The sequence below is a fragment of the Anarhichas minor genome, unplaced genomic scaffold, assembly GCF_050575085.1.
Source record: "Anarhichas minor isolate MPS153535 unplaced genomic scaffold, ASM5057508v1 ptg000042l, whole genome shotgun sequence".
Lineage (NCBI taxonomy): Eukaryota > Metazoa > Chordata > Actinopteri > Perciformes > Anarhichadidae > Anarhichas > Anarhichas minor.
This window is the reverse complement of record NW_027466488.1, coordinates 5015041-5033658: the sequence shown is the minus strand read 5'-3', so window position 1 is coordinate 5033658 and position 18618 is coordinate 5015041. Positions and strand designations below refer to the sequence as shown.

General features: G+C 39.6%; 1 protein-coding gene across 1 annotated transcript in view; it reads left to right on the top strand.

Moving 5' to 3' along the window:
• Positions 1-18247, top strand: part of spon1a (spondin 1a) — a 60912-nt gene extending 42665 nt beyond the window's left edge. Inside the window, exons 7-16 of the mRNA XM_076110128.1 lie at positions 3946-4010; positions 9442-9643; positions 11831-11971; positions 13408-13483; positions 13630-13812; positions 15999-16169; positions 16271-16438; positions 16796-16960; positions 17698-17964; positions 18084-18247. Coding sequence (XP_075966243.1) covers positions 3946-4010; positions 9442-9643; positions 11831-11971; positions 13408-13483; positions 13630-13812; positions 15999-16169; positions 16271-16438; positions 16796-16960; positions 17698-17964; positions 18084-18247 — 1602 coding nt within the window. The remainder of the gene's footprint in view (positions 1-3945; positions 4011-9441; positions 9644-11830; positions 11972-13407; positions 13484-13629; positions 13813-15998; positions 16170-16270; positions 16439-16795; positions 16961-17697; positions 17965-18083) is intronic.
• Positions 18248-18618: the final 371 nt, after the last annotated feature.

Sequence of the window (18618 nt, the reverse complement as noted above, 5' to 3'; positions counted from 1 at the left end):
GGGGTTACATACAATTCACTCCAACATTAGCTAATGGAAAACAAAGCATTCAAATCTTGCATTGGAATGTACTTCAGTTAATTCCCTTTAAAAGGAGCATACACCTCGAGTGTAGACTGAAAGCACAACACTTCCTGTAGTAGTTTATATATCACTACTATGTAAACGCATTGTTGGTAAGACAAAAACAAGGCTGTTCTTTTGTTGTGGGAAAAAAACTACACGTATAACCCCTGTCACCAGATCAGTGATCAAGGGGGAGCTCTGACCTGAGGATGTTGTTCGATAAAATGTCAGGGTACCAGAGTCGTTCGGAATCATGGGGACCATGAGTATCCTTACCAATTTCATGGCAATCTGGTGAGTTGTTAACATCCTGTGTCTTTCCACAGACACAAAGTGCCTGTAGCCTTCAAGGAGAGCTGCAGGATTGGCCCTGCTTGAATTATGCCAACAGAGAAATTAAATGAATTTGTGTGAATAGGTATACATTACATTTTTTATGTAAAACAGAAATGGAAAAATGCATCTACGTCAATTGTCTCCATTTTATTATGTTTTATGTCGATAAAACAAGTATACTGTAGTTATTTTCAAATGGAGGAAACAACACAACTTCATAGATGTTTTCTGCTAGAACAATGCCAAGAAAGATTAAGGAATGTCTGAGGATTTGTAACAACTCATATCACTGTCAAAAGCAGTCCAATAAGGGTCCCTGGCTTGGTCGATTAATATTCTTGCTGAAGTTTGCAAGTTGTGCTTTTGGTGATTAAGGAGGCTCCTTGCTTGTGTAAAGCTCTTGATTTCCATAAATCTTTTAGTGACTAAGATGAAAAATACGAGTGTGCAGCTCAAGCAACATAAGCGCAAAACATTTAAAAGTAAATTGTAAATTAAAATTGCCCTTGCCACACAAGAAACTGAACCCAATGTATCAGAAGTTATCTTTTGTGTGTATTTATAACTGTGAGACTGTAACAGACAGTACAGGACAAGTACATTCCAGCATCAAATACAATATAAACATAATACATTTTGATGCTACAAATACATCTTCACCAAAAGAGAAGATCAGTGATGATGAAAATTACAGTACTGTCCCGAGTAGTACTGTCCCGAGTAGTACTGTCCCGAGGGGCAGATGATCCTCTGGCTACAGCCTGCGGACACTATACTGACAAGTCTGCAATTAATTATAAAATGTATCCATTCCATCAAAATGTCTAGGGAATTGCTAAGTGATGGGTCTCTGGTAATTAGCAAGTAATTATGGGAAATATTGGATTACATCCTCTATATTGATCCTACAGAGACTTTTTACATTTGACTGAAGACTCAATTAGGGCTGAAGGGAATGAGAGCCAACAGTGAGATTCTGTACCCTGTTTTATACACATGCTGGGGAAAGTTTAGCTCAATGGTATGATGCATTGGGGAGTATAAATATTATGAAAAAGTTTCAATAAGATTTAAGTCTCTGTGACACAGGTGGGCATGTGGGGGAGGTCCTGGCAGTGGTGGGTGTGTATGTGAATACACACGTAGTTTTGTTTAGGCTAGATGTTTTACAGGCTTTCATGATGAATATCCTCTCTTATATGATACAATTTAGTGCAGAGGAAATAGTTAAATTAGTACGTTTTTTTTAAACTAAAATCATAGAAAAGGTTCATCTTGATTTTAATGTCCATGTCCTGCCACCACAAACACGCTGGTCAGTTTGCTTAATTGCATTTTCTGTGTGTAATTAGCTGATTTCCCTCATCCATGGAAAGTGTTTCTTGTTTGGGAGTGTGTATATAAATAAATAAATCTTGCAACAAGTTTGCTTACCGACACTTTGGGGGAAGGAGCTGAGTCCAGCTTGTCCTATCCTAAGAAAAAACTAATTACTTTCAGAGTTGCACCCCTTTAAAATCCACACAGTAGTCTCCACGTTGATATTTCATTTTCACTTAATGGTGGAAAAAAGCATTTTCCAACCTTTTCCCACCTTTAAAGCAGACCTTTTCAGAATTCCAGGAGGCTAAGCTGATTAAAAACCCTATTGTTTGGCCATTCAGGTATGGTTATTGTGGGATGTTCAAGAGCAAAGTAGAGAGAGAAAGAGAGAGACTGAGCAAACTGATGTTGTTTCTGGGGTTGGAGTTGCAAAACATGAAATTTGTCATTTTCAGCAGTTATGAGTCGCATCTTGACGGTTTAATCGATTCCGCAAATGGCTGCCAACAGACTAAATGGTGGGCGAAGGTCTTTTTTTTTTAGCTTGCTCACAATCCTTGTCACTGTCTTGGATAATGCTGGTAGTGAGTTATCTGTTTCTCTAAAGGTCTTACAGCAATATTCGCTAGCTCTAGTCCTCAAAAGACCAGCTCCTTTCTTTTCAACTTCAGCCAGGGAAATAAGTTAATGAAAACATCTGTTCTACATCACATTTAGGAGAGTGATGCTCTAATAAAACCAAAATGTTCTCGTTCTGTATTTTTACCTGCAGTAACTTAAGAAGTTGCACTGGCACAGCTCTAGTGTATCTTCAAAATAGATAAACATGCTGCCTTGTGTTGAAGAACGAACCAAAACATTTCGTCACTGTGTGAATTCACCTGAAAACCCAAACCAGAACAGCACCTTGACTTTTCGCACTTGTCAGCAGCTATTCTTCTGCAAGTATTTCATTGACTATGTTTACTAGAAGCTTCCCAAATAATGTAATACTGTGTCGCGTTGTGAATCCTTTGCACAAGCACATCCCATCAGTAACATCATTGGATCTGAAATGGGATTAGTCTGTTGTGCTTATTATCAGCCTGTCAGATTTGCTGCAATGAAATTCAATAACACAAAGAGAGAGATGGGGGGGGTCAGAAAGTAACCCTTTCTGACCAGGGTTACTCACATTATTGCAACAATTTAGCAGATTGTGATTATACTTACATACCTTTTTTTAATGAAAGCAATAATGTGAATGGAAAGTAAACACTTAATCTGTCTGGCATTGTCTGAATAGAACATTTGTGCCCGTGCCCTCTGCCCCTCTGTGGGCATTTGACTGGAAGGTTGCAAGTTTGATCGACCCTCACACCGGCAGAATTAATTTTCACCATGATAGATTCTCATCCTCATGTGTTCATGTGTCCTATGCATACTATCTTAGTACCTGAGGGTAAATACAGTACAGGCTAATGTACCACTTTTAACACAAACCTAGCTCAAAAGAAAGAGTATTTTTAGGTTTCCCATAGTATGCATATAAACATAAAATGCATCCAACAGGGGTTCGACACAATAACGCAAACACTATACAAAACAATTTAATCATATACAATGGCTCTGCAATTGCAATTACCAAATGTGTTATGCTTATAATGTCCATGTTCAGTTGTTGTTTGGTATTTTATTAGATTTCATGGTACAAGTGCAGTGCCCGTATGTGGAGTGGGCTGATTGCTTGGACCCTGGTATTGCTGCATGCAGCGTTGTCAGGACACGTGCCCGTTTGGAGCAGGCTGTTTGTTGGTACCTAGAAGTCCAGGGAAGTGAAGAAGAGTTTGGTTGTAGCGTTAGTACATCCAGCATCCAGCAGCAAAAGTGAACTGCAAAGTTTATTATTATTGAATGTGTCACGTGTACAGATTGCACCAACTTTGATAATGCACGTCCTTAGGTCCACAGCAACACACCGGCGAAGTGTGAAGTAGATTGGGACAGAGATTTCTTGCTTTGGATTGTACTCCTTCATACTATCTTGGACCTTGCTTCTGCTCTTTTGACCACACAGACCATCTATATCCACTGACCATAATGACTTTATAGATTAAAGTTTGAAAATGAAAAAAAAAATCCACTTATCCTTTAAGCGTTTTGGTTCAAGAGTCAATCATCAACTGTTTCAATGTACCGAGATTGAACCTTTGTGTCTTTTTGTCTGTCCCTCCTCATTAGGGTGATGACGTACTGACAGTCATCAAGATGAAAGCACAGTGGCCAGCCTGGCAACCACATAGTGTGTAAGTAATATATCCTGATCATCATATTCTCACCACACATCTGCTTCTGATTTTGCTGCTGGTTCTGCAAGTTTAATCAAACATTTTATACAAATTGCAAATCATCTACTTTTCACAATTATGCAAAGTTTACACGCACCCAGTGGTTTTCAAAAATGTGAATTTAAATTACAGTATTACGTAGTCTTCCTCTGTTCTCGATCTTATTAAAGCTATCATAGAGGTCTTCTGTATATCAATATGCTGTCCATGATATTCAAGACCATAGAGAACAGAAGACCCACTATATCCTACTATAGATAATTATTATTATATAAATTTAGTATCTTGGATGTCAGAGGCTTAAATTAAGTTAAAAAAAAATAGATTACATTGGACAGGAGGACATCAGGAGTGATGGGGTATAGAACTTAGCAGTCAAGTGAAAAGTCGTGCTGCTTTTGTAGTTCTGTCTGTTAAGTCTAAAGTGTCATGTAACTCTTACATTACAAACATTTATGAAGTAAGGCATTATGTAAAAACAGGATTACCTTTAAGTAGTTTGTAAGAAGTTGTTGATTGACAGCTGACCTTTAGCAAACAGCGTACTTACTAGTTTTAACGTTCCTCTAGTACTTGTCTCACCCCAGCTGTGAATTTGTAATATACTTTAATCACTCTTGAGCAACTCTGTAGCGTCTGGGTCGTGGCGGCTCCTTTATTTAAATTGGACAATATTGTTTAACGTGTTTAGAAGTTAAGGTCGTAGTAAATCAGTCACTTATCTGCCAGATGCACTCATTAAAATGTAGGGCACAGAACATGTTCAGCATGCTCCTTAGGAGATATGTCCTCTGTGATGGATTGTCCTGAGCAGTTTTCAAGTCAAACCACGTTAAAATTACTGCAATGTAAGACATCAATCTAAAAACTTAATGGCATGCTTTTGAAGATAATCAACTCTTACTATATAAAGCATTCACACGTTGTAGTTAATGGGCCAAAATATTCTAACCACTTAATAGAAATGATTCCCAAACACGATACCGTAGGTCCTAAGGTTTTAGGTGGCAGAACTTACAGTAAGAAGTTAGTATCCAAAGTTGGACCCAGAGCTTGCTGATCAGTAAAAACCCGGCTCAAAGGTGCCCTGAAACTGCCAGCCACAACATGCTTACAGTGTGCATGCTCATTTACTCCTAAATTCATAAGAGCCATTTAATCTCTTATTCATGAGAAAAACAAGAAGCTTGTTGGCTCAGAAGAACTTCAGTGGCAAAGGCCTGTGCAGTGTTGTTTCCTCAACCACAGGGCCTCAGCGAGGGCCATGGGTTTAGTCTCCAAAATAAAGACCACAGGAATAGAAGCAATGGTATCCACTAATTAGCTTACTTTATGCCGTACGGGCAACCAATTAATTATTGTTTCACACAGTGATTGTGGACAGCACATCAGATCCATTATGTTGGTTTGGAGCAAGAAAAAGGAAGGACGTTTTGTATCGATAACTACATGATGGTGTCCTCACCATGGACGTAGGCTAAAGAAAGTCTTCGTTTTAACTGGAAAACATACCCTGTTAAGTCTTAAAAGGGTCCTCAGAGAGTTCATTAGCTTTACGTGTAATGTGCTGCATGGAAAATGCATAGATGCATATTTCTGTTAAAACATGTTTGTGCTTTTTCGGATGTATGCATGTCTGTATACAGAGGGAATTTTGCTGTCATTTAACACAAAGCTTTTCTCTCAATTAGAGTTAATAATCGTCAATTAAATCTTTCAATAGTCCTTGCTTTGACAAGAGAGACAGGAAGAGAAAAATACAGAAAGAGAAAAGAGCAACCACACAGAATAAGGAAGTGATTAAATAATGCTTTGGTTAAGACTGGGGTTTAATTACATTACTAGTGCTTCATTTTAGGTTAGTGCCTCTTCTTAAACCAAGCTTGCAATTTCATTTGGTTATAAGGACGGAAGTGATTGCGGGAACAAAGGGCAAAGCAGCAGAGATGTGGAAGGAGAGTAGATTTAGGGAGACGAAAAAGGGATGGAGCTGAAGTGACAGCCATTATCACACATATTACAGCAGTATGCCTACTGCAGTGGCTCTCCTCAGACTCAATACATAATAGAAAAAAATAAATAAACTTGTGTACGGTAAGAAAAATATCTCCCACAAAATAAGGTATACTAGTCAGATCCTTGTGACAAATAGCAGATTACTTAATCACCTGTCCATACATTCCAGGGTTAGAAAATAAATCAAACCCAATAGAATTAACAAGCACATCCACAGAGGTCCGTCAGTAATTTAATAAAATAAGATAAAACAATATGCTTAATAGCTTACTGTGGTGATCTATATAGTCCATTAAAGTTACAATTGCTTTGGCACCACACTGCATATTGACGGAAAGTAATTTTGTTGCTAATCGAGCCTGTCCCACTTCATAGTCCTTTCACTGCCACAGAATGTTTGACTCTGAAGGGAATGAACACACACTTTTTAAAAATTTAAAATCTGATCCTATGCCTTTGTTAATCAGTCTCTCAGTCAACCCATGCAAATGACTCAGTCGGTAGTCCTAAAACGCTGGGATTATAAAATAGGTCACCAACCAATAAATGTCACAAATCATCACGGCTTCCTGACCATATAGGGGTCTGAGTCAGTTATTTTGCTTGCCTATCCTCAAACAAATTTATAATAGCGCTGTTTACTGGTATCATTTCTATGCTTCTTCAAAGATACACGTTAACTTCCGCAAACCTCAAGTGGAACAATAACTGTCCTGTAATTAGATCAAATAGCAGCTTGGAAGCAAGTTTCATTGTAAAAATACTTATTTTTCAGTAGGAAGAGTAGGAAGTGGCCTTGTGCCGTAATAGTAAAAAACAGTATATTCCAAGTCTAAAAATATTATTATATACCACAAATTACTGTACGAATATTTTTTTTGAATTGTTTAGCCAATTGGAGCGTCCCTATATGGCAGGGCAGTGTGGTCGCTCTTCCTCGTACAGATAGCATGGTATGTTCTGATGGCTGTCTAAACTGTTCTGTACCATTACACATTACAAATAAATACATTATACTTATAGGAGATGAGGCCCAGGCTGAAGTTGAGTCATTTGCTGAAAGCATTTGCTGATTCAGAACTTGACAATGCAATGTTAGTTATGTCCCTGACTAACTACACAGACAAAGACTTATAGTATATCAGTAGCAGGCACTGAGATAGCAGTTATACACTAATAATGCCAGTCCGGTTGATGTAGCTTCAGTATGAGATCAGGCTACTGCAACATGTCTTTCAAGTGCCACTTCTTTTTTTTTTAAGCAATGCTTACCTAAGCTAACAATTTGAGTTTACCAAACTAGTGTTTTCAACATTGTCCAGCATGACACCTCACAATGAAATATTACTTGTAAAATTAAAATAAAATCCCTCCCTAACTGAAAGACTTTCACAGGATAGTTTATTAGTTCAATTATTAGTTAAATTTTTGTAGAAACCCAGAATTCAAACACAATTAGCGTGAAAGATAATTGCATCCATTCTTAATCAAACTCAATCAGACACTCTGTCACTAATACAATGACACCAGATTGTGGCGCAAAAACACCAAATGAGCTTGTTGTACTGTATCCTCCTATTCTCTACCGAATCACCTTATTCTGGACTAAAATAGTTGCATTCATGACAGCTACAGTACCTCGATGACACTCAGCTGGCTCACTTTCATCTCGCCATTCCCACTTTGTCTCTTGTCAGCTGCCTTTCTAATAACCAGAGAACTGCTTTGGTGTTCTGTGGGTTACATTTCAATAGCAGCTAAAAAATGAGCTGGTTGTCATCGGTGTGAAATATGAAGCTTTTAACGACAACAATATAGCCTTTAATGAGCTAACTTCTTAATTTGTATTACTGTCAGAACTACTATTTCGGGCAATATATATTGTTTATGTGTGCGTGCAGTGTGGTATAGAAGTGTATGTTTACATAGTAGAAAGACATGAAAAATAAGGTTGTCTAAATTTGTAAAAAATGTTTTCTATATTTTTTACTCGTTGACCATTTCAAAAGAACTTGTAGTTTAAATAATTGTCAGTCTATTAAATTATTGACCACAAACTGTTAAAAGGTGTACTGCAGTTACACTGGTATTGTTAGCTCGTCGTAAGGCAACATGAAGATCCAATCAATCGGATTTCTAAATATCCATGTGGCAACCTCAGACTTGCAATATTCACTGAGCAGAGGTCCCGGAGAGTGAAGTCAAGTCGTGTGTTCTCAGAGGATAATGGCTTTTTCCTCAGAGGCCATAATTAGTAGAGTGTGTAGGGCAGGACTGAGTTAGCTGGAGTCAAATTGAGCATGATGACAGGTGAAAAGAAAATCACTAGCGAATTGTCTGGTGTTACAACAAGAATCTTCCCACTCCTAATTAATCTTGCATTGGCTGGGAAAATTCTTAATTAGTTTAGCTGTCAATCATTGGTCCAGACAGACAGTCAGAGATGTGCCTCCTCTCCTGGAAGAGAGCAAATGTGCAGTGGAGATCGATGTGGCCTTGCTTTGTCAGTCACTATTTGTAAGCACTGTAAGTATCTTTCAGTTTTCTCTCTCTCTAAAGGAGAGTCAAAGTTCCCCACATCCACGTGAGCTTGCAACGGTGTGAGTGACCGAGTTCTGACACCCTGAAATAGATGGGGTATCTCTGACGCTAACAAATGTGTTTCAGGAATAACAAGAGTCACGTTCTAACTGTTCAACTTTCATTCAAATCATATCAATAGTTATTAACAAACTCAGTATAGACTACACTTGTGATCGGATGCAGATACATATTCAGTCAACATTGTGTATCTTTTGCTGCTGTGTATGTATTTATTTAAACTAGATATATTGGCATCTTGGGCAAAAACATGTCAACAAATGAGTTCTTCCTTCTCATTTTCAGGTTGTAGCAGATTGGCATTGGTCATGGACTCAGGGCCAAAAACCTTGGGCATACCGGACTGTTTGTATTATACAAACCTTCCCACTGGCTGCCTATTACATTAACATCTTTACAGCCTCCTATTCAGAGTCTGGTTTAGACTTTTTAGCATCCTGGTTTTGTTGTTGTTTACTGTTAACCTTGCATCAGAAACTTTTCCTCGTACACTCTATTGGCCGTTTGAGGTCAACCTGCTGGTGACTCAATTGGAAATGTCTGACTTTACAAGTTCACGTGGGGCAACCAAATGCGTCATTATGCTTGCTTTTGTTCAAGCTGGACATCTCATTTAAGGTGGAACAGGTGCAGCCTAGCCTCAGGTCTGTTGAAGGACACACCTTTGTGGGCCAGTTGGGATACAGCTAACATCTCTCTCTCTCTCTCTCCCTTACTCACACTTACATACGGCTTTGAATCACACAGACCTCATTCTCACTCTCTTACTCAGGCGGTCCGCCCCCTCGGCTGAATTCTCAGTGGACCGGAGTCGTCACCTCATGTCCTTCCTGACCATGTTGGGGCCCAGTCCAGACTGGAATGTGGGTATGTCTGCTGAGGACCTGTGTACTAAGGAGTGTGGTTGGGTCCAGAAGGTCGTCCAGGACCTGATCCCCTGGGACGCAGGCACTGACAGCGGGGTGACGTATGAGGTCAGTCAGAACAATGAAACATTTTGATATTAATTACAAAAACAATGTAGTTTATTGAAAAGCATTATGTCACCTCAGTAAATTGCTTCTAAATGTTGAATGTGTGACTCAACTCAGGTTACAACCCCACAATCCCACAGCAATCACAGCCTTCTGCAAGGTGCTGTTCTGTCCACTTTTTACTCCCTGGATCACCTTCCTCCTCACTCTCATCACTAGCTGAGTCTTCCCTTCACACTTGCGTTTTGACCTTGTCCTTACGCCAACCTTTTCCTCTTCATCTGCCTGTCTGCTCACATTCACAATCACTCCCTTCCTCACCTCCTCACATACTGCCAGTTAGCAACAATTCAAGTGTCATCACCCATTCAATTCTCCTTTATTAACAGCCTTTAACACCTTCCCCTCGCGCCCTCGCCCTGAGTTACTGCATGCTCAGTGTCTCCAGTCAGCACCAACATATTAGGCTGTGGGTGTGCATGTTTAACCAAACTCTATGACGACACAAGCTCACCGATGAACTCACTGAATTGCGCTCTCTGGTTTGTTTTGGTCGGCCCAAGGAATAATTTCACTCCTCATCTTCCCCTCTCTCTCTCTCTCTCTCTCTCTCTCTCTCTCTCTCTCTCACTCTCACACACACCTACACCCACATGCACACACACACACTCCTTTATACACCACTCCCTGCTTACAGACACTTTGTGGCTCACACTGACTAAATCGAACTGCACTGTAAGGGCAAGTCAAGTATATTCAGGAACTTTGAGTTTGTCGTCTTTTTAACTCGGACTACAATGACAATGTTTGGAGACTGAAAGGAACTCTCAAAAAGTCTGTTCACACACTGGTATTTCATATTTTTTCCACAGCAAACACAGCTTCAGCTTGCCATCTGCAGTCTGATGCATACACTTTTGGACAACTCCATAATCCTTAAAAACAGCAAAAACGTCTCACAGGAAATCATCTGTAAAACTTTCTGTAAACTAAAAGTGCAACATTTGATTTGTATACAGCTGGGGTTTTCAAACTTTGAGGTGTGCCTCCCCCGCGAGGAAGAGATGTAAGGCAAAGATACTCTGTTATGTCTAAGGGACAACAACAGGAAGTTAGTTATTGTAGTATGACCAGTTGATTTGGTCATTTTATCAACACGGTCAGCAGATGGAGCTGCAGCAGCGGCCATCACACACAACTCACTAAAGCGAATTTGGTACTTTTAAATCACACTTTCTTCATATCTCAATCAAAGGTGAACACATTAAATCTTTAATCTACGATATTATCCCCGATGTCCATCAAGGCAAATAAATGATCATAAATCCACTAAAAGAGAATCATCAGACTTTTAAGTTTTCTTCAGGATCAAAGTAATCCAGTGATAGTCTGTAGCACCTGGTATAGAGTAAACTGAATCTCAGGTATCCGCTCTAATGCTCTTTCTGTCCAAATACACAATTCTTTATAACATAAAGATGTAATGGCATGTAACATCTACAAAGATGTAGGTATTGGATGCCAATTAAACAAATATTACCATATCTTTTATTTAAATGAGAATGTATCTGATAATAACGACTTAACACACAAATATCATGTGAACGCTTTTTAAAAAGATTAATGAAATAAACCCTCTTTCCAAACATTTTGCAGCAGAGGACAGTGGAACAAAGTGAGGTGGGAATTTGGCTCTCCGTTACAAAATAGTTAAAGGCACAGGCCCATAGCAGAGTAATGAGATCCATTCTCTGTGCCATTACTTTTACTGTATCTTTTAATTAGTGACCTCTCATTACCCTTCTCCCTATCTACCTCTCTCCCACAAACACAAACAGAACTGCTGTTTTTTCCTTTCTGTTTGGTCTCAGAGGGGGTTGAAGGATGAGCTGGTCTTCTGCCGCCAGACAGCCTCTGGCGGTGGTGCTTCTATCAACCCCATGCTGGCAGACCTTTGCTGTTGACTAATAAGAGCATCTTCCGTGTACAATACAGCGCTCCTTCCCAGCTGCTTTCCAATGTTGTGACTAGTCCTTTCTATGACTTGTGCTTTGAGTAACTTTGAATGACTTTGTGCTCATTGTAATGGCTTTAAAAAAAAAAATCTTGACAGTGTGTTATTTTTGAAATCCCAAAGATCCACAGCTTTTTTTTCTCTTCTTCTGTCTTTCTGTGTGCTTCTTTTAGTCTCCCAACAAGCCCATTGAGCACCAGGACAAGATCCGTCCCCTGACCAGTCTGGATCATCCACAAAGCCCTTTCTATGACCCTGAAGGGGGCGCCATCACTCCAGTGGCCAGGGTGATGGTGGAACGCATTGCCAGAAAGGTTTGTCTTCTTTTACCCGTCAGCTTTTGATGCAAATATATATACTTTGTTTCTTGTGTAGGATAATGATCATAATTGCAAGCAATTGCATGATTGTAGCATAAAGGTAATCATACAGTGTTGCGATTGCTAACAATAATGAAATACTAACAATACTTGAATTGTGTTGTACATAGCTGGAGAAGGCAGTATAGTGACCCAGTCATAAGCCCCTTCGTCTCACAGCACATTTTAAAAACCTGATTGCTTTATTGCTGTATTTGGAGGTGATGTGCACCTCCTCTTCACATAGTTTGCCTGCTTAGTTCACTCTTAACACTTGTGATTCCATGCTATATTGATTAATCAACCAAATTAGAATACAATAAAAATAGAACTGGCATCTTTTACTATCTGCCGTTGTTTTGAAGTATTTCAAGTTTATAGACGTATATTATTTAAAAACTTCAAAAGCAGAGAGAGAGGAGGGGAGAGACACCTTTCCATTGTCTGTATCACTGTTCAGCAGGTACGACGGTGAGTTCAATGCTGTCCATCAATACAGCAATTGATCAATGCTTGATGTAACTCCCTGTATTTGTGGTGTGGGGTGGGAGTAGTGTTTCACAAGGTGAAAAGGAAATCATTGGGACACCTGTCGACACGTGTGTTTGCTGCTTTCCCAATTAAACAAAAAATAGATTTAAGCTCACTGAAAAGTAATTTATGTTATCAATTGTATGTGTTTTAGTAGTTGTAGACAGTAGTAGGTAATGTGCAGGTGATATTTCAATTTTTTTTGAAGATTACCTATTGGGTATTTTATGACTTTATCTGATGGTTGAGAGGGTTAGCAAATGTGGCAAAAGAGAGTAGGGTCACGACATACAGAAAACTGCCGCCCTGATGTGTAATATCTTGACCAGTCATCACCAGTGTCAATTATTCTTAAGCAAATAAAAATGACACAAAGCTTAAAAAAGATAATTAAAACATGTATGGCTGGTATTACAATAACTCTCTGTGAAATATAGACTTTTTAAAATTATAATTTGAGGACTGAAACATTCCCATGGAACTCTGGCTTCAAACCAGAGAGGGATAAAAGGTTAGCAGTCCTTCAGTGGCATCTAGAGGCAGCTGTGGGGAGTTAATTCCATGATCCCATTTGTCATCATTTACTTACACACATGCACACATACTCAGTTTACACTTGCAGAATAACAGAATGCATGGACTTCATTCTTATACAGTACTTTCCCTGTTTGTTTGATACCACAATTAAGATCATTTGAAAGCTTATGCCGACCATCTCATTTGCCAGCTGTCAATCTTTCATATAGCTATTAGGAACAAACAGAAGGATTTAGACAGAGCAAACAGAAAACCAAAACAATAGAGAACATACAGACTGCTGGTGTCTGTCCCAACATCACTGTGTTTCTGTGTGTCCACAGGGCGAACAGTGCAACGTTGTGCCGGACAATGTGGATGACATTGTAGCAGATATTGCCCAGGAGGAGAAAGAGGAAGGTCTGGATCCTGCTCCCATTTCTCTCTCTCCCTCCCTCTCTCTCGCTCTGTCTCTCTGTCTGTGTCTCTGTCTGTGTCTCTCATACAAGATTAAAAGCATAGTGTAGGGTTATTATAGTATCTTTTTTCCCTTTGCCATCTTGCAGATGATACCCCTGAGACGTGTATTTACTCCAACTGGTCTCCGTGGTCGGCCTGCAGTTCGGCCACTTGTGAAAAGGGCAAGCGGATGAGACAGAGGATGCTAAAGGCCCAGTTGGACCTTAGTGTGCCCTGCCCCCACACCCAGGATTTTGAGCCTTGCATGGGGCCTGGATGCAGTGATGAGGGTGAGTAATTATCTCAAGACTGAGAGTAACTGCGTCCATGTGGTAGCTGATGATTTCTAGAGATTTAACGTCCACCGATCACCTTAATGAGCAATTTTAATCTTTGAGATTTGTATTGAAATGTTATGATTATTGCTTCTGTTAAGGGAACCAGAGTGATGAGCCAATAGCAAGACAACACACATAATTAACAACTATTCAACTACAAATTTTTTATTTTTTTTATTTTTTATAATTTTTTATTGAAAGACAAGAGACAATATTAGACAATACATAGGCATAACAACAAGAGGATGACAAGAACAGTGGGATAAAAGCCAGCAAACATCATATAGTCAGTGTGTGTGTATATGTGTATGTGCGTGTGTGTGTATATGTGTATGTGCGTGTGTGTGTGTATATGTGTATGTGCGTGTGTGTGTGTGAGAATGTCCTTGAGCCTTTTGAGATGGAAGAAAAACAATAAATAGTAATAATAATAATAATTAAAAAATAAATAAAAAAAAACAGGTAAGTGTGTGTGCATATGGATGTTCATGTACAGTATGCATGTATGTGGGTTTCAATTGGTTGTCAGGCAAGAAAAACAACAAAACAAAAATCAATAATAGTAATAAATACATCAAAAATATATATATATACTATACAAATTTTAATATTAATAGGATGGGTGGTGTCACGTTTGCAGAAACATAGTGAGGGATGACCAGGTGGAGTAGTGTTCTGTTGTATTGTATACGATGGACGAGGTTAGATTTTCCATTGAAATATACTCTATCATTAAGTTTCTCCAGTGTGTGATGTGTGTGTTATTCCTTGATTTCCAGTTCATGAGGATAGTTTTCTTGGCGATAGTTAGGGCCACAAGGAGTAATTTGCGATTTGTTTTACTCAGATGTATTATTGAGATGTCTCCTAGTAAGCACAGTGAAGGGGATAATGGGACGAGGCAGCCCAGGAAGACAGACAGTGACTCAGTTATTTCTTTCCAAAAGTGATTAACTGGTGTGCAGTGCCAGGTGGCGTGAACATAGCTATCCGGGCTGTTTTGAGTGCAATGTGGACAGATATCTGACGTGAATCCCATTTTAAACATTTTTTGGCCAGTGTAATGAATTCTGTGAAGTATTTTATGCTGTATTAGTTGTAAATTGGCATTTTTAGTCATGAAGTAGATGTTATTGCAGATTTGGTTCCAGAAATCAGCATCAGGAGTGATGGACAGGTCTGATTCCCATTTTCTTGATGGTATGGATGATGTTTTGTCAGACTGTGATATTACTCTACATATTTTTGAGATTAACTTTTTTGAGGAGGGGATATTAATTAATTCTGAGGTTGAGGGGGGTAGTTCTAGGTTAGTGGCCTTAGTGTTAAGTTTGGATTGAACGGATGATTTGAGTTGCAGATATTCCAAAAATTGATTGCTCCTGATGCCGTACTTCAGAACCAAGTGAGGGAATGAAACCATGGCGTTATTATTGAAGATGTGTTTCAGATGAGTGATGCCTTTAGCGGACCATGTGTGGAGATTAAGAGGTATCTTGTGACTTAGAAAATCAGGATTGTTCCATATGGGAGTAAAATTTGAAGGTGCAAAAGTGATGTTAGTGATTTTGTGGAATTTCCACCAGACTGTCAGAGTTTCTGCTATTGTTAGTATATTGAAACAAGGATGGCGTTTGATAGATTGGCTTAAAAATGGTAGGTCGGAAATCTGAATGTCCTTACAAACTGTCTGTTCTATATCTAACCATGTGTTGTCTGATTGGTTGGGGTGGATCCATTTAAGAATGTATTGAAGTTTATTTGCTAGAGAGTAGTGAAAAAAATGTGGAGCTTCAAGTCCTCCTTGTGTTTTTGTTTTTTGTAGTGTGGCCAGTTTAATTCTTGGTGTTTTATTTTTCCAGTAGAATTGAGTAATGATTGAGTCAAGCGATTTGAACCAGGAGTGGGTGGGTTGAGACGGTATCATTGTGAATAGGTAATTTATTTTAGGAAGTATTGTCATTTTAACTGTAGCTATTCTGCCCATGAGTGATAATGGTAGGTTCATCCAGCGGTATTCAACTACAAATTCACTGTTTTGAGTTTCCTGTGCCTTCAAATCATTTTGTCATTTACCAAAATTGCAAAACCTCCGGTAAAGCTTGCTGACATCTTCCTCTTTGTCATTTGACTCTCAGATGCTTCAACCTGTATGTTGTCAGAGTGGATCACCTGGTCTCCCTGTAGTTTGTCCTGCGGGATGGGCACACATTCCCGGGAGCGTTATGTGAAGCAGTTCCCTGATGATGGCTCAGTCTGCACCCTGCCCACAGATGAGACAGAAAACTGTGTGGTCAACGAGGAATGCTGTGAGTTTCCCCTTTTCCCCTGCCAAGTGTATCAGTTCATACTATATATCTAATGTAGCATTGTAGGTTTACTGTGCCTCGTCTTTCCCTCTTGGCTGCAGCTCCCAGCAGTTGTCTGGTTACAGAGTGGGGCGAATGGGACATCTGCAGTGCCACTTGCGGTCTGGGCATGAAGAGGAGAGAGCGCATGGTGAAGATGCCTCCTGCAGATGGCTCCATTTGTGGGGCAGAGGTGTTAGAAGTGGAGAAGTGCATGATGCCAGAATGTCGTGAGTAGCAACATTTTCAGGACCACAACTAACCTGACACCTCCTTCACTTTTGCCTCATTAAGCAACCAGGCACAAGGGGCCAGTAGCTGTAGATGTGAGGAGCACTGGTGAGACAGTCTTACATTTAGTATTCCTTTAGCAACTCTTTGAACTTTAATCATACAAGATTTTCGTTCAGATTTAACTCTTAAACAATGAACTCAGAACAATAAAACTTTTGAATCAGCTTTCGTCCCCTTGTCCTTCATGATTAAAATGCCAGGTGCTGTTTTGCTGCTACTATTCATGATGCACTTTTTCTTTTAAAATAAATGAGTTGATTAATTTGAGTTACTGTGACTCCTGTTGTGTGCAGACACAATCCCCTGCATGCTGACTCCGTGGTCTGACTGGAGCGACTGCAGTGTGACTTGCGGAAAGGGTTCGAGGACACGACAGCGTATGCTTAAGTCCCCCGTGGAGCTGGGAGAGTGTACAGAGGAGTTAGAACAGGTGGAGAAGTGTATGCTACCAGAGTGTCGTAAGTGTTTTTTATCTACACACCCACATACTGTACATGTATAATTCATGGTAATTTAAGATAATTCATCTTTGATATGCAACCTGGTTCTTTTATGCAGATACATACACTGCTGATGCAGGTTGAGTAAATGTGCTGTATTCTTATTCAAGCTTAAATTCAAACTTCAATGCATGAAAGGATTTGCAGGAGTGCATTGAATATGACATACAAGTTTTACATCAGAAATCTGACGTTTACGAAATATTTACAAAGAAAATGTGATTAAGATAAGCAAAGATTTTGAGGTTAGTCAGAGCTATAAGACCTCAGTAAAATGAATTGAAAGGCGTTTGAGATAGTTTGGAAACAATGTCTCCATTACATAATTTGTGTGTAAATCCATGTGGTTTTAGGACTCACAGTTGTTCATATATACTGTATGTATTTATTTTTCATGTCAGTGCTTATAAGTTTACGGCAGTGATGATGATGCCACATCAGAGCCATGTGAAATTAAATCCCAGCCCCGGGCAAACAAGAAACATTTTTCCCTGTTGTATCACTGTATAATTTAAGATTAAATGCACTGTATTACCTCGACATGGATTCATATGTAATCCATGACAATACAGTACACCGAACACTGAATCTATCTATCTATCTCCTCAGAAGTTGCTGTACTCTCATGTCTGCTTTCTACTCTGTCACATCTTCCTCTAAAACCACTTTCTTTCTGTTGAAATTTGTCTCCTCAGCCATAGACTGTGTCATGTCAGAGTGGACTGAGTGGTCCGAGTGCAATAAGTCCTGTGGGAAGGGTCATACGATCCGGACACGCATAGTAAAGCTTGAGTCTCAGTTTGGAGGAGACACGTGTCCTGAGACCATCCAGAGGAAGAAGTGTAAGATCAGGAAGTGCAACCGAGGACAAGCCAACAGTGACGAGAAGAAACGACGCAAGGAACAGCGTGAAAAGAGGAGGAGCAAACAGGGCAGAGCTGAGGTCACCTCAGAGCATCCAGGTTGGTATTCCCCCCTTAAATTAAGAACTATAATGCCACACAGATAATTATAAATATGTTGAGAGAAGCATTATTGTGATGATCTCCCTGTTTTCCTTTTCCTTGGTTTCAATCTTTAGGGTGTAAAATGAGGCCGTGGTCGAGTTGGACTGATTGTACCAAGCTGTGTGGTGGAGGTATTCAAGAACGACTCATGACAGTTAAGCAGAGGTTTAAGACTGCCCAGCTGTCCAGCTGCAAGGACAGGAAGGAGATCAGGGCTTGTAATGTGCAACCCTGCTAGGAAGGAGTAAGGGAAGGGGGGAGATGTTGAAGGGAGGGAGGGATGACTATGGGGTTGGGAACAGGACAGGGCATAGCACACTGTCGCACAATGATCCAATGCACTCTGTTCAGGGCTGAAACGGCACATGCTTGAAGCTGTCTTGGTTAAATCCAGAGCTCAGGTCGGGATCAAATTAAAACTGGAAACTCACTGGAGAACTCTGGATTTACACTAGGCTGATTCTTCTGTGCTTTTAAACTAGTTCTTTTGCAAGATTACTGTAAACGTGTTGTGGTATAATATATCTTGAAAAATATGATTATGAAATATAAATTGATTTAATAATAAGATAAAGAACTGTTATGTCTTGTGGTATCCTTAAGTAGTAC